At 42.8% G+C, this 22,671-nt stretch overlaps 1 protein-coding gene across 1 annotated transcript in view; it reads right to left on the bottom strand.

Moving 5' to 3' along the window:
- Positions 1-10,570: 10,570 nt before the first annotated feature.
- The window catches only part of LOC121001871 (ubiquitin-conjugating enzyme E2 E2), a 250,505-nt gene continuing 238,404 nt past the window's right edge, over positions 10,571-22,671 (bottom strand). Inside the window, exon 6 of the mRNA XM_040433093.1 lies at positions 10,571-11,255. Within this exon, the coding sequence (XP_040289027.1) occupies positions 11,158-11,255 (98 nt within the window). The 3' untranslated portion in view covers positions 10,571-11,157. The remainder of the gene's footprint in view (positions 11,256-22,671) is intronic.

Below are 22,671 nucleotides of genomic sequence, written 5' to 3'. Positions count from 1 at the left end.
AGGGTGATGAGGAAGACGAGGCAGATGACCTAGACACACCGTGGCAGTATGCAGTGGAGATGGAGGAAGGGAGTCCCTCCAAGGCACTTGCGCAAATTGCCCGATGCATGCTCACTTGCTTGCGTAGTGACAGCCGAATTGTCACCATTTGGCAGAGGGATGACTATTGGCTCACCACCATGTTAGATCCTCGCTACCGGTCAAAAATGGGGGCCTTTTTTTTACACCCGCTGAGAGGGAGGACAAACTGAACTACTATCGAGACATCCTATGTAGTCAGTTGGCCGCTGCCTATGTGTGCCATCGCCTATCCTCACGCAGGCCCTCTGCGCTCACATTCCACTACCATGGCTGCTGGGGGGTGGGGGAACAGGAGCAGTACCAGCTCCATCAGCAGCAACTTAAAGTGTAACTGTCATGTTTTCATCCCCCAAATTTTTTTTTTTTAGCATATGTTACTTCTGCAGCAGCAGCATTCTGCATAAAGCAATCTTTAGTTTCTTCACATACCAGTTTTCCTTGAGTTTTTCCCTTAGTTACGGCTGTTTAAACATTTACAATATGAGGACCATCTCAAGATGGCTCCTCTGCCAGTTCTGAGGCCAAAACTGCTTTCCCTCACTTCACATGCACACTTGCTGTAGCCAGAAGCTCCCTGCCAGCCAATCAGATTGGATTACTGAGAGACACGTCTCCTCACTCTGAAGCCTAATGCAGGCATGCAGTGTGAAGGACCGCCCCTCCGTCTTCCTGTCTTCTTAGCCAGAGACAGACAAGCTATAGCAACTGTCTTTTAAGGGAACAGACGAAAGGGACAGAGGACATTATTGAAAGCTGTTATTATAAGGTAATTACAGATCTTTTGAAAATCATTGACAGACTAACTCAGGCATACATGCCTAGCTCTAATAAACTAGCAAATAAAATAAAAATTACAGTTACACTTTAAGTCTAGAGTCACTGATAACCAGTTTTCTTCACCTGCCTACTGAAGAAACTACTCACCAGCAGCAGCAGCTAGACATTAAGAAGAACCTGAACCAGCAGGTTGTGGCATACTTGGAGTGCACCCTGCCATACCACATCGAAGATCCCCTGGACTACTGGGCAGCCAAGATCGATTTGTGGCCGCAACTGGCTAATTTTGACCTGGACAAGCTTTCCTGTCCGGCCAGCAGTGTGGCATCAGAGCGGGTGTTTAGTGTGACAGGGGCCATAGTTACCCGAAGAACTCGCCTCACCTGAAGAAACTGACCTTTGTGAAGATGAATCAGGCGTGGATCAGCCAGGATTTTCAAACACCAGTGCCTGATGCATCAGACTAGATCATACATGGTGCCACACCAACACTCTCTGGATACCTGTTTCAGCTACTATTCTGATGCTGCCACCCGCCTGATACCACATCTGCTGCCAGGTTATCCTAATGCCAGCCACCATCTTCAGCTGGTATTGCTCCCAACTCTGTGGTCTCCTCATGCTGCTGCCACATCACCACGCTGTGGTCTCCACATGCTGCTGCTACCTCAACACTATGTCACTAGGCCACTCTGTGGTCTCCTCATGCTGCTGCCACTTCACCACTCTGTGGTCTCCTCATGCTGCTACCTCAACACTGTCACTGGGCCACTCTGTGGTCTCCTCATCCTGCTGCCACATCACTACTCTGTGGTCTCCTCATACTGCTGCTACCTCAACACTATGTCACTCGGCCACTTTGTGGTCTCACTTTACAAATGTTGCATTGTTGTTGTCCTCATGCTGCTGCCACTTCACCACTCTGTGGTCTCCTCATGCCGCTGCCACATCGCTACTCTGTGGTCTCCTCATGCTGCTGCTACCTCAACACTATGTCACTGGGCCACTCCGTGGTCTCGTCATGTTGCTGCCACTTCACCACTCTGTGGTCTCCTCATGCTGCTGCTACATCAACACTATGTCACTGGGCCACTCTGTGGTCTCATGCTGCTGCCACATCACCACTCTGTGGTCTCCTCATCCTGCTGCCACATCACAACTCTGTGGTCTCCTCATCCTGCTGCTGCCTCAACATTGTGTCACTGGGCCACTCTGTGGTCTCCTCATGCTGCTGCCACCTCAACACTATGTCACTGGGCCACTCTGTGGTCTCCTCATGCTGCTGCCACTTAAGCACTTTGTGGTCTCCTCATGCTGTTCCCACCCTCCCAATTCCATGACTGGGTCACTATTTTGCCTTTTCGGTCTGGCTGACATCATCATTTATTTTACCCTTCTTCTGATCTGTCAGAAGAAAGGAAAAATGAGACGTACAACGGATTTCATCTAGGTAGCAGCTGTAAGGCCTGTATGACATGGTCCCTATTTTGCATCAGAATTGGCTTATGATTTGGTAGCCAATAGCAGGAGTGGGTACAAAACACAGAAGACATGCAAATCTCTGTTTTGGATCCACTCCTGTTTTGTTTGGCTTTAGCAATACTGATGGATTACTGACCAAATGCTGACAGAGTGAAGGCGGATGCTCAACAGACAGGATCCGCTTTTTGGGGGTTATTGCTCTGATCGATCAGTGGAAGGGAAAAATAATCAGTGACATCAACACAAACTTACTGCTGACACCCTCTGCACCCTGTCGGGGGGCTCCACATGTATAAGCATTTAATAGAACAGGTTCTGTAGACATCTATGTGTAATCAGCTGACAACGGTGTAAAAGGAGTGCGCTGCTTCTTGACGTTAACATCGACCTGTAAGGCTGAGTTCACACTTGAGTTATTTGGTCCGTTTTGGCCCCATAACTGCCCAAATAAGTGAAGTGTGCAGTGATTCCAAGAGCGACGCCTGTCATCTGCATGTCATACTGACTCACAGTATTGTTTGACTACCACAGCAGACTCCCTATGCGCGTTACTGAAAGGCACAGTGCTCTACACCACTATACAGTCTTTCTGCAGCCAGGAAATAGCTGTTTTTTAATTCGATTTTTTGAGAAATTCACTCATCTCTAGTCATGATCTTGGTCTTGTTTTAAATGGAGATTGTCAGCTTTGAAAGGAAACCTGGCTTGAATCTGTTAAACAGCTTAAGATCCAGCCATCAGTAGCAAGGATGTACTTGATATGACATTGGCTACTGAATTGCAACCCTGCAAGGACATATGACATACGTCCTTGGCAAGGAAAGCACTAAAGGACAAAGGAACCCAACAAAATAATTATCTTGTGATCACATGCATTGAGCTGTCAACAGGAAACGATGAAGGACCAAGGTGACCAGTGACACGAAAACAAAATAATTGTAAACAAATATATATTACAAAAATTAAGTTTTAGAGGTCAGAAAACCTTAAAAGCTCTGCAAACAGTTGTGTTGTAAGTGTATTTTTAAGTACTGATTAGTGTATTTTTAAGTACTGGTTCTTTCATCTTTAATTTTGTCCCCCTATATATATACTTTTACTCTGTGAAATGATAGATAGCATACCCAACCCCCATTGTGCTAGGCTACATTCCTGAGTGGTTATCTCAGAGATATGCATTCTGCACACTTGACATCTTTTGGGGGGAGGGTCTGAAAGGGTATAAACTTGGCTGCACGCAGACAGCTAATTGGCACTGCATTTAGGTAGGATGAATAGATTGAATTAATAACCTTATCTGTTGTAACACCCTGGGCTATTGGCCATGTGCTACAACATGGCAGACGCAGAGTCCCCCCAATATTGTATGTGTAGGCCCAGTGATGATTATTTATTATTTAATCACACTTAGTAAATATATGTAAGCTTATTCATTCTCAAATCTAAAACAGTGGACTAAAATTCCTTCAGGCAAAAGTGTCACCATAAAATGCAGTGCAATCTGCAGGCAGCATTGTATACAGCAGGATGAGCTGATCAGATTGATTTATAGTTTTATGGGAAAAGGTTCAGAAAAACTTGTCATTTCTGAGCTCCGTAGCTAAGTGTAGATGTGTATATTAAGATACAGTAGCAATCACTCATGAGACCACCCACTAAATCTTTTTCCATAAAATTATAAAGCTACTCCTCCTCATTAGTCATTGTAAAAAATAAATAAAAAACCTGTAACCATTCAGAAACTTACAATAACTGGAGTCTCCTCAAAAGAGGCAAATACTTTTCACACCACTGTAAACATATTTCTGGTTTACACATATTTTTTGGATTACCGTGTCTTGCATAACTAGATTCAAATTAGAGACCCCGGAAAATCTGGCTGTCAGCCGACACTTTTTAATAACTGTAATATAATCTATAAGCAAACAGCAATGTCGTCTAAGGGAAAAGACCTTCACACAAGCCAGTGTGCTGCGCTGATGTGTATGCAATGGCGCTGAGTAGGGAGAATTCTAGTTTCTCTCTTATGTACCTTCCAGGAAGCTAGACGTCTATTTATAACCACAGTATGCAGAATACTGTCAAGACATATTCAGCTTGAGGTTATGTCTAAGCTACGGCCTCACCCAGCCCCTGAAGGCTGCAATGATTTTTATCTAAACATTTTGAATTTCATAGCTATTTGAAACACATGTAATATTCAGTATCTTATGAGATTAAAACAAGAAAAAAGATACAAAAATTGTGACCAGAAGCAGACCTTTTTATTAAATTCAGTGCAGAATAAAATTGCAGCTGGTAAAATTGGGTCTAACCTTCATATAAAGTCAGTGTGTGAGACCATATAGAAGAGAATGCCGACTCAAGACGTTCTAACATAACTCAATAGTCCCAACTGGTAAACAGGCCTCATTTGTGAAAATAAACTGAAACATCTTTACTTCATCTTTTCAGGCACGTCCCAAGTCTTTACGCTGTGTATAACCTGGAAATCTTCACAAGCCAGCAATTCCTAAATTCTCATTGAACTCAGAAGCACAGTGGCAGCCCATCCTGTACGTGTGGCTGCAGCATATTTCCACTGGCCACATCAGTACCTTTAAACGGGAACATGTTATCAGAAACTGACCTGTTGTTCAAATCAAGTTTTTAGGTTAACTATTTTTGTGATCTTTTTATATTAAAAGAATTTTGCAGTTTTCATTATGTCCACTGAGTTTGATACTTTTTGTCCTGTAGAGATCACTTTGCAGCAGTCATCTCATTATTATAGGCAAGATTACAATGAAAGGTAACACCTTTATATAGATAATACACATTCTATTAACAATAGGCAGCTCACCATCAGTCTACAGGTTGTTATGGTCCATGTGGCTGCTGTAAAGCATATCTGTTACCAGCAGCTTAGGCAAGATGACTACCTTGGTAATCATGTACAGAAAATAGAATAAAATAATATACTTTCATAAAATTAGAACAGATTGGGAAAAAGAATACAGTGGCATGCAAAAGTCTGGGCAAGCCTGGTCAAAATTACTATTACAGTTAAGCAAGTTGAAGATGAAATGATCTCCAAAAGGCATAGAATTAAAGATGACACATTCCCTTTGTATTTTAAGCAAAAACTTTTTATTTTATTTTCCTCTTTTACATTTTTATAATAACAAAAAAGGAAAAGGCCTTGAGGCAAATCTTTGGGCACCTTGAAAGGTAAGGGGGTCAGATCGGGAGACCTTGGGTGCCATTCAACTGGCCCACGATGACCAATCCACTTTCCAGGAAACTGTTCATCTGACCCCCTTAGACTTTTATCTTTGGGGTCATCTGAAGGCAATGGTCTATGCTGTGAAGATACGAGATGTGCAGCACCTGAAACTACGGATACTGGAAGCCTGTGCTAGCATTTCTCCTGCAGTGTTGCTATCAGTGTGTGAAGAGTGGGAGAAGAGGGTTGCATTGACAATCCAACACAATGGGCAGCACATTGAACACATTTTATAAGTGGTCAGAAACTTGTAAATAACTCATGAAAGAATAGTTACGTTAAAACCAAGCACACCATTGTTTTTCTTGTAAAATTCCCAATAAGTTTGATGTGTCACATGACCCTCTTCCTATTGAAAAAACAAAAGTTGGATTCAAAATGGCCGCCATCCATCTTGAAAAGTTTCCCCCCTCACATATACTAATGTGCCACAAATAGGAAGTTAATATCACCAACCATTCCCATTTTATTAAGGTGTATCCATATAAATGGCCCACCCTGTACTTAGTAGCTCCGCCTTTGACAAGTATCACAGCTTATAAATGCATTTTGTAGCCAGCCAAGAGTCTTTCATTTCTTGTTTGAGATTTTCATCCATTCTTCCTTGCAAAAGTCTTCCAGTTCTGTGGGGCTTCTTGCCCTGCTCTTTTGAAGTCTAGCCACAGATTTTCAAGGATGCTCAGATCAGGGGACTGTGAGGTCCATTGAAAACTTTTAGCTTATGACTTTTGAGGTAGTCTATTGTGGATTTTGAGGTGTGCTTAGGATTATTATTCATTTGTAGTAGCCATCCTTTTTTTAACTTCAGCTTTATTACAGTTGGTGTTATGTTTGCTTCTAGAACTTGCTGGAATTTCATTGAATCCTTTCTTCTCGCTACCTGTGATATGTTCCCTGTGCTATTGGCCGCAACACAACCCCAAAGCAGGATTGAGCCACCACCATGCTTAATGGTTGGAGAGGTGTTATTTTTATGACATTATGTTCCCTATTATCTCCAAACATACCTTTGCTCATTGATCAACAGGACTGGTTTCCAAAATATATAAGGTGTATTTACATGTTCTTTTGCAAACTTCTGACTGAATTTTGTGGGTAGGTCTCAAGAGGTTTTCTTCTGATGACTCTTCAATGAAGGCCATATTTGTTCAGGTTTCACTGAACAGTAGAACAATGTACTACAATTCCAATTCCAAAGTCTGCTAGATCTTCCTGAAGGTATTTTGCAGTCAATCGGGGGTTCTGATTTGCCTTTCTAGCAATCCTACGAGCCAATTGCCATTTCTTAATTACATTTCAAACTGAGGAAATGGCACCCTGAAAACGCTTTGCCATCTTCTTATAGCCTTCTCTTGCTTTATGGGCCTCAACCATTTTCATTTTCAGAGTGTTAGCTGCTTAGAAGAACCCATGGCTGCTGTTTTTTGGGACAAGGTTAGAGGAGTCTGGGAATGTATAAAGCTTTAAAATCTCCATTACCCGGACTTTCCTAACAATGATTGTGAACAAGCCTTAACCCTAACAAGCTATTTAAGGTCTGAGACCTTGGTCAAAGCTATCCAAGTAATCAAATCTCCTTGGGTCCCCATATTTTGCAAGTTACTCATTATTTTTTTTTACTCTTACATTGTACAAAACAAAAATAATACACTCATATTGATTAAAAAGTTGAAAAGTGCATTTCATCTTTAACTGTATTCCTTTTGGAGATCATTTTTCATATTCAACTTAACTGTTCACAGTAACAGTTTTGACCAGGGGTGGCCAAACTTTTGCATGCCACTGTAAATTCAGCAGGGGTTGTATAGCTGTACAATGGACTTGGAGATCTGTAACAGTGCCCAAATGTGGGCAGCTAGGCTTCTTTTACTCTGGTCAAGAAACATACAATTATTGGGAATAAACATGCAGCCGTTCACCTGACAAATGAGGAAAACACTTGTTAGTCATGTGATAACATCTTTCACGTGGAACCTAAAATAGTTACTTTCAAAGCGAACGGGGGATGAATGGTTGTAAAAATGATTGTGATTTTACATCTTGCCATGTGAAAGACACTTTAAGCAAGCACTGATAGACTTCTATATCCTCAACAGCACTCCATTATTGGCCCAGCATTGACCCGTGTACGAGAACTCCTACTTTAAAGGGAAAGACCAAAAACTGAGATTCCCATTGTAATTATTCAGTAGTTTATGACTCGCTCTTCCCACAGGATATCTTCAATTTCCACTTCTAAAGGCTCAGGAGAAGAATGTACACATTTTTATACAATACGGGGTTTTAATGTGATATCTGGTCGTTCTCCTTTAATACTATGCTGCTACTTCATAAACAAAGAATAAAAACGACAGAATAATCATCATCATAATCCCATTAATGAAGCACTCCTAAGTGGCACATGTATAATGTATGCATAATGATGATGAGCTATGGAACAGCACGGTTCTAGGCCGAGAGCATGGAATCATATTTACATATGTTTCTCGAAGTCTGCAAAGAAGACGCTAATTAAATATGTGTGAGGCCTCGTCTTTTCCAGTTTGGGGACATTTAATAAATGTCTCTGTAGATTGTGAATTGCTTGTGATGTTTTATTAACTGGTAAGTGATATCTTAATAGGAATATACAATGTATGTTTATATAGCTACTGACCAAACGCAGGAAAGTTCTCTAATAATATCATACTAATGAATTTCATGCTACTTCTCAATAGCAGAATGGATCATCGAGCGGAATATTAAAACGATGATATACAGTGGTCCCTCAGGTTACAATATGTTCAAGCTTACAATGGACTTTGCGGGGCCACATTCAACTTTACCAAAGACAGTACTGATCAGTGGTGCATGTGATGGGCTGCAAAACCCAGATCAGCATGTGCATGTCAATGGAATAAGGGATGTGACTGGGCAAAGTGATTGCATCCCCCGCTGTAATATAGAGCTGTCCTACATGTACTGTACGGCCTTCTACTTGTACCAAGACAAGCTGCTCCCTTGGAAACAAGCAAAATGCCTTTATCTGCAGCAATAGGACCCATGCCCAGGGCCATCTTCCGTCTTTTTTTCTCTTAATCTCAGAACTGTACAGTGCCATAATAAGTCAATAGAAATCTATGGATGATACTGTATATCTAAGGGTCTGGCGACATCAAGTCGTGTGACACAAAGGGCTATGGCTACATGGTGACGTGTCGAGCGATATTTGAAATGATGTAATTCAATAGTGTCGCAATGCCACATGTTGAGACTGAGACGCAACAGTCACAGAAAAATCCGACTTCGAAGGATGATAACGTCACAGTTGGAGCATTTAGTATGTCCCATAGCAACACCACTGAAATTGTTGTGCGTAAAAGTGGTTAATTCCATGTTAAATGTGTTGTCTCACCTTAGACATTGGTGTAATATTGCAGAAAAATGCCACCAATGTCAGATAGGTGCAGGTACCAGAGGTGGGACCTGCACTAATCTCCAGAATGGGACCCCCGAAGTGAGCGGAGAGCAGACAAGCATGCGCGGCCATCCCCCATTCATTTTTATGCGACTGCAGAAAATAGCCATAGCACTGGCTCTGCTATCTCTGACAGTGCCATAGACAGAGCAGTGGCCGTACTTGCGGAGTGCGCTTTCCATTCATTTCTATAGAACTCCCATAGAAATAAATGGCCAGTGTGCTCTACGTCACTTTTGAGGGCTCATTCTGGAGATAGGTGCCGTTCCCACCACTGAGACCCGCACCTATCTGACTTTGATGGCCTATCCTAGTGATATACCATCTAAGTCTGACATGACACAACCCCATTAAGGCATACATATGAAATCTTTAAAAACAAACAGGCTGCATGTGCCATCACTTTTATATTATGAAGGTATAGATACCGAGATATCTAGGCATGAACACTTCAATAATACAGTACTGGATGAAAGCACCATACACTGGCATAGTCTTAGTGCCACCATGTAGGTGCCATGTACACTCCCGTGGCTTGTGCATGCAGCTTAAGACCGCTGACATCAGCGAGCGCTATAGTCCTTCCTCAGTCCACTATCAGAAGTTACCATTGAGGTCATGATGTTATCAATCACAATAAAAAGAGGAGCAATCACTGGCAGATCAATATAATGTATAAGGTATTTTTCAGACTATGCACAAAATTAAAGGGGCTGTTTGGTATTTTAAGAGTCAGAAATGATATAAAATAAAGAAATAACCTATAACCATGGGTAAAATCCCCCATTTCTCTGACGGTCCCTGCAGGTACTGCTGCGATGCCATTGCTGCAGGTCTGGTAAGGACCACCAGAACTGTGCTGGGGGATTTTAGGTTGATATTTTCTTTTAATACCATTCCTGGCAACTATACAAAATTCTTAAAGTCCCAGACAACCCTTTTAAGGAGCTTACATGTTCTAATATTTACTGGCTTGTGCCCAATGTGGTCATGCCACGAGTATCCAATGACAGTGGACCCTAAACATTTCACCATGCTATGGGCAAAGGTCATGTACGTGAATTTGCAAATGTGAACACCATAGCAAGCAGTGTCGCCCACAATGTATATCTGGTGAGAGAATTATTGTGACCTTTATAACGTGTGAATGAAGACCTAACCTTTGATAAATCTGAGCTTCTAAAATTGGACAATCTGGTTGGTCAAAACCTGCGTCAGATCTCGATTGATTGACAACTTTACAAGTTAGCCCTGTCCTTATAGTTACAGAAAATGAATAGGATTGCAAATGAATTTTTCGGCATGTATCGAGATGACTGGATGACCTTCCAAGAAGCAAATACATCTGGCACTTTTATTTTCATCAGGTTGCATGACACTAATGTACATTACACAAAGGAAAAAAAGAAAATCTTTTCTTTCCGTAGGTTTCCACTTAAGACCTCTGTTTGCAGGCATCCAAAGGTTCTGTAAGTTGCGCTCAGCGCTGCTGTTCCAGGAAATATGCGTATTTTGCAGTGTTTTATTGAGTGTTTCATAAAACAAGTGTACATTAACCGCTTAACATCCTGCTCAAGTCATTTACAAGCAATTTTAAATAGCCCCAAATACCCTTTTTTGTTCATTTAGAGAGTCCATAGTGGGTAAACACAGCGTATTTTTGCACAGTGATTCTTTCTTTCAAATGTTACTTATAAAACACTCTTCCCCGCAGCATGCACCCACCATGAAAGACTTTAGGTACAAAAAAAAAAAAAATATTAAAAAAACTCAAATCTAACATTAAGCAAATATAGAGAGAGGAGGTAACTGAAATATAAATTATAGTTCCCAGTCTTCCTAAAATAACCACAAATATTGATACAAGGCTTTCAAACAAAGCTCTATACTATCACATATTTAACAATTCTTACACAGAAACTAAAATCCCTACATATTCTCAAGGGAATTCAAGTTAACAAAGTCTTAATAAAAAGGACATACAGTATTTTGTCACAAAAGGTAAAAAAAAGAAAATAAAATAAAAGAAAAAACAAATAAAGGAGCTATTGATGCACTTAGTGAATGTGCTTGCTCAGGTCCACTGTAATAAATCCTATGTAGCGTATCTCTTGGTCCACTGTCTGGCCATTCGGTCATGCTCCGCTCTGTTGGTCATGTACTGGGTGGCGATACTTCCGACAAGAGGATCAGCTGCAAGGCAAAGACACAGATGTCATTACAAGTAAAAGTCACACAAGCTCATTACGGGGAATTGATCATGAAGGTAATATCTGGTCAGTTTTGCCCCAGTCTGCATGGGCGTGCTTTGGTCTAATTTATCAAATGTTGCATCTTAAACCTAAGACTTTTGCAGAGAAACGCTACTCCAGTAGCAACTCAGCAAAAAAGTCCCAGTGGTAAATCGGGAGTGAAGCGAAATAACACAATCAGGTCAACTGCCCTCGCACATCTCAAAACTGGAGCGGGGTGAAAATGCAAAAAATTTGGAATTGAGTAAATAAGCCCAAAAAGTCACAAAAGATACACTCTTGTAACTTTTTGAATCCAAAATTCTAGAATGCACAATTTGATAAATCCCCCCCCCCCACATTTGCTATGCTGTATTTCCAGAACTAATAATAATACAAATCATTAACTAAACACAGTTGATTAAAGTTCCCCCCCCCCCTTTTTTATACTGATCACCTTTCCTCAGGTGGTCAGTATCTGATCGATGGGGGTGTCTGACACCAGGGACCCCCGCTGATCAGCTGTTTGAGGGGATTATGACTCTACGGTGAGCGCCGCTGCCTCCTCACAGCTCACCCAGCACAGTGCTGTACATTGTATAGTGGCTGTGCTTGGTATTGCAGCTCAACTTCTTTCACTTGAATGGGACTGAGCGGTGTCTAGGCCACATGACCGAGGAATGTGATGTCACTGGTCTTGGGTAAGATGTGAGAAGGCCGGGGCCCTCACAAGAGTGCTGCAGCCTTCTAAAACAGCTGATTGGCGGGTGTTCTGGGTGTTATCAGATACGGATAACCTATTTTGAGGAAAGAAAAAAAAAGTCAGAAAACCTCTAAGTCTCAGAAATAGGAAATTCCTATAGCTGATCATATACGTTAATTTCAACTGAATGCTGATTTTCGCCAACCATCTAATGTGTATGGGGGCCTCCTAACTGTTCCCAGAAGGCAGATGTAAGGGGAGAGAAGGATCAGGTAAATGGATTTCAACATCCTGGACCAATTTCTTTTTAGGAACATGAGCCAATGCGAGAGGCGACTGTCAATGGTTTATTCCCCTCTCCCATTCAGAACACATACACGAACGGCCCAGTGTGCATTTGAATGGGTGGCATCAAGAGAAATAGCTGTCTGCCCAAAGCGCTTTGATCCAACAGCTATTTAAAATGTATGGCCAGCTTTATTAATTTATTGTCCAGGATGCACAGGATATCCAGGAGAAGTCCCCATCTAGTCAACTCCTGGATGCAGCAACCACTGCAGAACTGGGTCAGGGAAACCCTGTTCTCCTGGATCAGGCCCAACTGTCTAAGGCTACTTTCACATCTGTCAAAGGATCTCAATACCAGAGCAAAACGCTTCAGTTTTGTCCCCATTCATTGTCAATGGGGACAAAACTGAACTGAACAGAGTGCACAGATCCAGCAAAAACGCAGATGTGAAAGTAGCCGGGAAAACTGCTTTAAAAGGGAAGTACAGAAAACCATGGCTGCTTTCTTCTTTCCCGAAATAGTGCAAAACCAGTCCATGGGTCACATCTGGTATTGCAGTTTAGCCCAACAGAAAGGAAATCTGTTGAGCTGCAATTCCGCACAAAACCTGTAGACAGGTGTGGCACTTTATATTTTTTTTGGAAGAAAGTGGCCATATGTTTTTTTGGAGGAAAAAAAAAAAAAGTACAAAATAAAGCATATCAGGAATTTATTCCTTATTTTGGACAAATCCCATGAACTATGTACCCCGAGCACCTAAAATATGGTATTTTGAGATGCTTTCTAGATACCTTTTTCTACTGTATCTAGAAAACACTAATTGGTACGTGAAGTGATCCAACTGATTTCTATTGGCAACCGTATTTCTTTTCCATACCTGACCTACATAAGATGTAAGAGCTAAAAATTCACCCTTTGGAAAGTAAAAGATGTGTCTGACTCCAGTTTAGCTAGATTAAAATATAGTTTAATCCATATAAAAAGTCCATGCCGAATAGCTGAAATGCGTAAACCATGTGATTGTTCCTGTCCCTGGACTTTTTATATGGATTAAATCTAAATGATATTTTAATCCGGATATGGTGCTGGGATTTAGATTTGGATAGGACTGTGCTCCGGGTATCCCAGCTATGAGTGGACCTGCTGACTGTGAGCTGACTTGTATGTAGGAATACACAATAAATTACAGGTAGATCCAGGATTAGAAAAAAACATGGCTGCCTTCTTCCCAACACAGCACCACACCCGTCCACAGGTGGTTTGTGGTACTGCAGCTCATCCTATTTCACTTCAATTGAGCTGAGCGGCACTACCACATATAAATAATTAGAAGGCCTGGCTATGGTCTTTCTACAAATGGTAACCCCATGTTAAGGGCTCATGCACACGACCGTATGCCCTCCGAGACATACGGTCCGTCAGGGGGCCATATGTTCTGGAGCGGCATACATCGTGCGCACGGGAGCGCACAGCATCATAGTAACCTATGATGCTGTGCGCATGATGTATGTCGCTCCAGGACATATGGCCCGCTCACGGACTGTATGTCTCGGAGGGCATATGGTCGTGTGTATGAGCCCTTACTGTCAGACTAAATATAGTCATTTACATAAAGTGATTATTTGACGAAACAATAATAAGTATCTGCAATCATATCCCGTTATGTTTACACAGGACGATGTACAAGCAGATTGTCAGGAAGGAAGGGTTCCTTCCGACAGTCTGCTGATCACTAGCGATCTCCTCCAGAATATAGGGAGAAGTGATAGCTGTTGCCATCGCTCTTCCTCATACTGTCTCATTGTTTCCCGGATCAATCTGTGTTTACACAGCACAGTCTGCCACTAGGAAACAATGATCTTTTGTACTAGGTAATCTGTGGTGCATTTACACCGCAAGATCGTCGGTAAAGGGCCCTTAAAGGGGTTGTCCCACGAAAAATATTTTACAGTTTTCAAACCAGCACCTGGATCTGAATACTTTTGTATTTGTATGTAATTAAAACTTTTGCATAGCCACTGAGCTATTCAATAAAATGCATCTGTATGGTGTCACCTGCTGTTTGTTCTTTTTCTTATTTCTTTGACCTGCTCACTGTGATGGCCGCACATGCTCAGTTTTATGCTTCAACTGCCTCCTGAGCTGTGATAGGGAGAGCTGAGACACGCCCCCTTAGCTGCAGCAGAAAAGACACTCCCCTTGAGCTGTCAGCTTGGTATAAATCTAGCAGAGCAATGAATGGGGAGATCTCTGGACCCATGTGAGGTACAGGGCTGGTTCTAGCTTTGTTAGAGATTGTCATGTACTATATGATGGCAGATTTTCATTTTTTATATTAGCCTTGGGATAACCCCTTTAAGATATACATTATAAAAAGGTGTGTTATTGCTTGGTGTATTGATTATGGACACACAGATAGTGTTCTTATGTGGACATACAGATAAATGGTGGGACAAGGCCAAATGGATTTTTCAAATGCTGGAACTCCCTATGGCCCAAAGAAAAGGCCGGTTTCCAAAATCAATAGGTAGGATCCCCTTAATTACAGTGCAACTTATGATCACAGGGAATGCTTACAACATCCAGTAACCTCCATTAAAGCCACACAATCATATTCTGAATTATGCCTGCCTAACCATGACAGTACAGGACACAGGGACATTCCTCTATTAATTACAAATCCCATCAAATGTTATTAAGGAAGTCGGAAATGTGGCAAGACGGCATCTGCCAGAAGACAAATGACCAGGAAGGACATCTAAATCATTGATAACCACACTAAGCAATGAAACCAACTGATAAAAGGCATAAGCCACATATTAGCTGCTTTAATGTTGCCCCGCAGGGCATCCCCCAAGTGATTGATCGGCGTTGGGTTAGGTCCAATCTATCAGTCTTCGGATCAATACGGTCATCATTTTACATCTGTTTTATTGCTGAGTGGCAGGTCTAAAATATTAAGACGCATAAAGGCGGCCGCAGTAAGTGGACGCTCTGCTGAGGATATCAGAGTCTGCCTCCGAACAGATTTACAAGTCATTCTTTTCTTTTTTTTTTTTATCACCTCGGTTTTCCAGAACGACATTCAGTGTGTAACAGAGCATTTAGGGTGCATTCACACGACCGTAGTTTTGGGTCCGCATCCGTTCCGCAATTTTGCGGAACTGGTGCGGACCCATTCATTTCAATGGGGCCGCAAAAGAGGTGTGCTGTCCGCATCCGTTGTTCTGATCCGTGGCACCGCAAAAAAGATAGAGCATGTCCTATTCTTGTCCGCAATCGCAGACAAGAATAGGCATTTCTGTCACAGGGCTGGCAACATTCACACGGGCGGTATCCGTGTTTTGCAAATCCGCAATTTGCAGACTGCAAAACATATACGGTCGTGTGAATGTAGCCTTAATGAGGGTTGTTCAAGGTTTCCACCTATCTTACCAGCTCGTGGTGAAGAGCACAAGACCTTCTGCAAATACTAGTAACGAAGCGCAAGGCAAATGAGAGAAAGGCCTTGAATTTCTGACTGTGTGCTCCCAGATGAGGGACCTGCTATATCAAACATCACATCATGATGGACACCTCTGAGCTTGGAATTTACTGGCAACATGACTCACTGCAGTCACGGAAGTCAGCAAGATTATAGAGGTATTCGAAGAGGACCCCCACAGTCTACAGCTACTAAGGCAGCAGGCACAGACGCACGCTCACATGTAAAATTTCTTTAATCTGGCATGTTGTAAATTACAGACTGACTATCTCCACCAGAAAGATTACCTATGGGAGGAGCCATCTAACAATCTCTTGTTAAAGCCCCCTAAGGGGGCTTAAAATAAATGTAAAAAAAAAAAAAAGTACATTTTTTTAAAATATAAAAATATATATATATATATATATATATATATATATATATAAAAATTCAAAAATCAACCTCTTTCTCATTAATAAAAAGAAATAAAAAGTTGCAGCGTCACATCCCAAAACGTCCACACTATTAAAATATAAAATGTATTAATCCCACACGATGAATGCTGTAAATATCTAAATGGCCAGTTTGCCTTTTTTGGTCACTTCACCTCCTCAAAAAACTTGAATAAAAAGTGATCAAAAAGCTATACACACACACTACAAAATGGTACCAATAAAAAGTACAAATCGCCCTGCAAAAAAGGAGCCCTCACAGAGCTCTAAAAAAAAGTTATAGGGGTCAGAATATGACGATGCAAAGCAAAAAATCTTGTTTCTCTTTTTCAAAGGTCAATTTTCTTTCAGTTTTAAAGCACAAGAAAAATGATATCAATGTGCTAGCGCCATAATCGTACGGACCCAGAAAATGACTGCAACAGGTCAAAGATAAACTGCTGCCATCACTTTGGATTTTAGTTAAAGTATCCTCACAGATCATTGGAGGGAATTTATAAAGGTTTACGGTATTTCACATGAGCGATGTTTTCGCCCAGTTGCAATACGCTTTGATAATGGATAGCATCTAGACCAGGCATGCTCAACCTGCGGCCCGCCAGCTGTTGTAAAACTACAACTCCCATCATTCCCAGACAGCCTACAGAAGGGCATGGTGGGAGTTTTACAGCTGGAGAGCCGCAGGTTAAGCATCCCTGATCTAGACTGAACCCTGCCCAATCCATTCCAATGGGTCTATACATGGTTGTAAATGACCATCTATCCATTCAGGAAAAAGTGCAGCACGTTCTATCTGCATCCGTTTTTCATGCAGGACTGGTGCGTGTAAGTCATTGGTGTGCAGTCCGTTTTTCACTGCTGGTTGCCCGGGGATACTGTGTGTTATTCTTCAGCTTTTCTTTCAGATGTGTGAAAAACACATCAAGAGCAGACGACATCCGTGTGGAAAAAACACAAGAACTTGGGGTTGTCCAGGAAAAGATATTTATGACTTATCCTAGGATAGGTCATCAGTATAAGGTCTGCGGAGGCCCGACACCCAGGACCCCGCCGATCAGCTGTTAGGAGAGTCCTTGTGCTCTGCAGCCTCTTCCTCGGCAAGTGACATCACTGTACATCAGCCACGTGGCCTAGTTGCAGTTCAGCCCTATTGAAGTCAATAGAGCTGAGCTGCAATACCAAGCACTGCCACTATACGATGTACGGCTCTGTGCTTGGAAAGTTGCCGGGGGCAGACTGTGCTCACCAGGGCTCCGGTGAGCGAAGCGGACCCCTGAAACAGCTGATCAGTGGGGATGCCGGGACTTGGACCTCTGCTGATATGATCATCATTACCTTTTAAAATATAACCCCTTTAACAGGCTTTTAGAAAACACTAACAAGCAAGCAAAAACTGAGGGAAAAAGCGACAGTTTTCACTGACAGAACTCAAGTTCTGTTCCACATCACTCATCTGATAGAGGCTTAAACCAGCGTTTCATATGCCGTTCTTAAACTGAATCGCACTGGACTCATTTTTTTCTGTTACAGTTTTAATTGTACAGAATAAATACGTCTATATTTTAATAGTGTTGACGTTTTGGGGTGTGGCGGTGCAAATTACCTTTATTTTTATTAATGGCAAAAGAGGGTCATTTAAATTTAGATTTTTAATATGTAAAAATAATTTGTTTACTTGTTTTTTTACACATATTTTAAGTCCCATTAGGGGACTTTAACAAGAGACTGTTAAATCGCTTGTCTCAGACTTCTGTTCGGGAGGGAAAGCCTCCTCAGATGCTATGGTCCCAATAGACTACGACATCTGAGGGGTTAAATGTCTGTGATCGGTGTGAAACAGCAGAAACCAGGTGTCTATGGCGCCGCTTTCTGATTGAAGTAGAGGAGGTCGACTATGATCTGAGCTGTGTACAGTGTCAATCATTCAAGTGAAATAGAAAAAGAAATTGCTCTCAGCCAGCGCTGGAATGTCCCCAGCTTGATTACATTAGTTATGGAAAAAGCTTCACAAAAGCTAAAAATTGTCCCCATTGTTTGGTCCCTGTGCACATGCAATTTAAATGTAGTTACTCTTGCATGTCAACATGATTAGGGAAGGTGTTCACACTTCAAGAGAACCTGTCACCTCTCCTGACACATCTGTTTTGGTAATTACTTGCCCTCCGCATGCAACAACAGTTCTGGAACATCTACTTTTACGACTCTGCGTTGTGCCATTCCTTTATTACTCCTACAAGAAGTTTATGAATTAAAATTGCCAGCAGCCTGAGATAAAGGTACAACTGGGTATTACCCATGGAGGGTGTGTCCCTGCACAGTCTGCCACTAGCAGCACTGATTGAACAGTGTTCGACTCTGCAGGACACACCCCCAACTGGTAACAGCCAGCAATGCATTCATAAACTTCTAGTATGAAAAATAGCACAACAGAGTTAGGCCTCTTTCACACTACCGTTTTTTTTTTCCGTTTTGCGGTCCGTTTTTTGCGCTCCGTATACGGAACCATTCATTTCAATGGTTCCGCAAAAAAAACGGAATGTGTTCCGTATGCATTCCGTTTCCGTATTTCCGTTTTTCCGTTCCGTTGAAAGATAGAACATGTCCTATATTTGGCCGCAAATCACGTTCCGTGGCTCTATTAAAGTCAATGGGTCCGCAAAAAAAACGGAACACATACGGAAATGCATCCGTATGTCTTCTGTTTCCGTTCCGTTTTTTTCTGAACCATCTATTGAAAATGTTATGTCCAGCCCAATTTTCTCTATGTAATTACTGTATACTGTATATGCCATACGGAAAAACGGAACGGAAAAACGGAACGGAAACGGAAACAAAAAAACGGATCCGTGAAAAACGGAAAGCAAAACACTGAAATGGAAATACTGTAGTGTGAAAGAGGCCTTATATGAAGACATGTTCCAGAAATTATTGCAAGCAGCCCCTTGATATAAATCTAGCAGAGCAATGAATGGGGAGATCTCTGGATCCATGTGTCCTAATCAGTGTTTGACAACCCCACTAGACTATGCGACTAGATCCTTCGGCTCTATAACCTGCTGCCCGTGCACTGCAGCTCATTCACACTTCCATATTATAGATTAAAGGCCCATTTACACAGTTGATCCACATAACTTTGGAATGGCGAGCTTATTGCAAAAATTTCTCTTACAGGCCTGTTATGTGTAATTAAGGTGGATGTGTGGGATCCGCTGGGTTCCAACAAACCCCGTAAAAAAGTGTGCCAACACGTTTTATTCACGCTTCCGTTTTATGTGCATATCGTAATTTTTTTTTTCAATAAGCAGTAGGTTGCTACCGATCCGTATTGGTATCATTTTATCCCATAGAAGTCAATGGTTTTAAAATCAATTTTTTTATATTTGCATGGTTCACATGTGCACACTTTCAACAAAATTGCAAAAAGAATGAAAAAAACAAGCAGAAAATGGAACAAAAACAATGGACAATTCCAAACACAATACAGGACAAAAATAAAAAAAAAAATCTGTACAGTGCATCCATATTCGATCCGTATTTTTATATACACAATTTCGAATAAGCCCGTGCACTGCTAAGGACAAATGTAATGCGTCACCATGATTACCACCACAACAGGATGAAAGAGCATGGCCAGTCACTGCCATCTCTGCCCTTATACTCTCTCTCTGGGGCAGGATAAAGCAACTATTCTTCATGTTATTTGCTTTTATTCCTACTACAAGAGTGAGAAGATGGGCACCGTACTCGTATCTGCATTACAAAGATTTCTGGTCTCTTCCCCTTTGATATCTGAGTGTAGACGTAGGCATAAATCGAATGTGTGAACTCCTGAATTTATTTCTTACACATGCTGTGCATCTCTGGCTCTGCTAGGGTTGGACACAAATATGAATTTCTATGCCATTTTTTTTTCAAAATCTTACACTTTGATGCAAAATTTCACGAAGGAGCTTGGTGGCATTTTCCCAATGTGCCAGGTATCTACTTTGAGAACTTCAGGCTTTGTGCATAGCAAAATGTTGAAACTGCCCCAGCAAAAGAGTTGAGCAAACCAATATTAGTGTGTTAGAAGGTCTGAAGAAGAGCAGTCAGAGCTGAAGGCTGAGCGTGGGAAGGTCAAACTCGGATGTGTGAACACTTATGCCTCATTCACATGGCCGTTGGGCGGCCGTGGCCGAATTGCGGCCCCCAAACGGCGGTTCGGCAATACACGGCCGCCAGCCGTGTGCACCACGCATTACTTGAATGAGTCCTCAATTCCGGAGATGCGGAACGGAGTCATGGAACGGAACACCGGAAGCACTACGGAGTGCTTCCGTGTGTTTCTTTCAATTGTTCCGCACCGCAAATAGATATGACGTCATATTTTTTTGAGGTGCGGACAGACCACGGGCCCATTCAACTTGAATGGGTCCGGCCCGCTGCACGGATGTTGCCCGTGCATTGGGGACCGCAATTGCGGTCCCCAATGCATGGAACGGCCGCACAACGGCCGTGTGCATGAGGCCTTAGAGTGTGACATAACTAATCAGGGGCGGGCTGAGAACTCAAAAGTGGCCCTGGAAAAAAACTAAAAATGTTGCAGGTGGGTCCAAATTGACAAAAGGAGGGGCAACATAAGTAGGCAGGGCCAGCAACACAGTAGTGCAGAACAAAAGACCGTTCCAGCAGAACCAAATACCACAGCGCAGTACAAAATACTGCCGTCCACGCCACAGTATTGAACTGTATCATCGTCCTGAGGATGGCAATACAGTTGAATTCAGGAGGGCATCTGCGGCTGCTGGCCAAGGGCATAAGTGCCTGAAGCTCCTACATTAATGAATACTGAGAGACGAGTATAACATAATTTTTACCTGGCTGGCAGCCGTGAGGAGAACTTGAGCAGCCCCCTAGGCATAGGCCCACCGGGAGATTTCCCCATAGGCCAGTATGCCCCTGGTCACTAATGATATGCTTATACATTCAGTCCCCCAGAAGAGTGCACTGAAAGAAGATGTATGGAACCTCAAAAAACTTGCAATTTTCAATGTGGGTGCCATCAGGTGACGAGCTGGGAGATACTGTGATACACATACACCTTGAAATTCAAGTACAGTGCCCAGATTTTATTAGGCGTATTTCTGGTGCAGACTGCAACTTTTTCACGCTCAAGCCAGGTCTAAAAAAAGTGGGCGTGGCGTGGAAGGGCCGGTAGACCCGTCTCATTTACCATTTTAGGCGTAGAAAATGGTCTAAATGTAAGACAACAAGGAAGCTGAATGTGCTGAAGTTATGTACAGGCCGGTCTTAATAAATGTGCCCCATTGTACTTCCAGATAAAACCCCTTTAACCCCTTCATGCCCAGCGCCATACATGTACAGCGCTGGGCAGGTGTTTAAAGATGGCGCCCGATCCTGCGCCATAGCCGCGGGTGGCCACCTGCTTCTTTTAGCAGACACCCGCGGCTAATGTCTGCAACCGTCATTAACCTCTTAAGGACATAGGGCGTACAGGTACGCCCTTGTGCCCTGGTACTTAAGGACACAGGGCGTACATGTACGCCCTGTGTATTTTCGATCACTGCCGTGCGGCTGGCAGTGATCGGAACCCGGTGCCTGCTCAAATCATTGAGCAGGCACCTAGGCTAAATGCGCGGGGGGGTCCCGTGACCCCCCCATGTCGGCGATCGCGGCAAACCGCAGGTCAATTCAGACCTGCGGTTTGCTGCGATTTCTGAAGTTTCTGGTCCCCGCGGTCCCTGACCGTGGGGATCAGAAACTTTATATGCCTAAAAAAAAAGTTTTATTCACCCCCCCTGCACCCCCGAATGATTTTTATGGTGGCGGGAGGTGCAGGGGGAGGGTTGCGGGCGGTGTGGGCGGTGCGGGAGGCGGGCGGTGCGGCAGGCGGGATCGCGATCCCCCGCCCGCCTCCCCTGGTATAATCGTTGGTGTCTAGTGGGGATACCAGGGTGCCAGCACATTGCTGGCACCCTGGTATAAACGGCTGACATCTGCGATGCGATGTCAGCCGTTTAACCCTTTCCATACAGCGGTCCGTACGGACCGCTGTATGGAAAAGGTTAACAGCGCAGGGAGCTCCCTCCCTCTCCCATCGGGGGGCTGCTGTGCCTTTGCAGCCCCCCGATGGGGAGGGAGAGAGCCCCCAGAGAGCCCCCCGAGAGATCCCCTCCTTACCCTTCCCCGTCTGCGAAGTTCTGAGCAGTACTGAGCAGACGGGGAAGGTTCCCATGGCAACAGGACGCCTCTCAGGCGTCCTGCTGTCCATGGTGCTGAACAGATCTGTGCTGAAAGGCATAGATCTGTTCAGTGTAAGTAAAATACAGTACAGAACAATATATATTGTACTGTACTGTATTATACAGACATCAGACCCACTGGATCTTCAAGAACCAAGTGGGTCTGGGTCAAAAAAAAGTGAATAAAAGTGAAAAAAAAGTAAAAATCAAAAAACACATTTATCACTGA

Source organism: Bufo bufo, chromosome 5 (assembly GCF_905171765.1).
Source record: "Bufo bufo chromosome 5, aBufBuf1.1, whole genome shotgun sequence".
In the NCBI taxonomy this organism is placed as follows: domain Eukaryota; kingdom Metazoa; phylum Chordata; class Amphibia; order Anura; family Bufonidae; genus Bufo; species Bufo bufo.
Note: the sequence above shows the minus strand (reverse complement) of the source record. Positions and strands in the feature narration are given on the sequence as shown.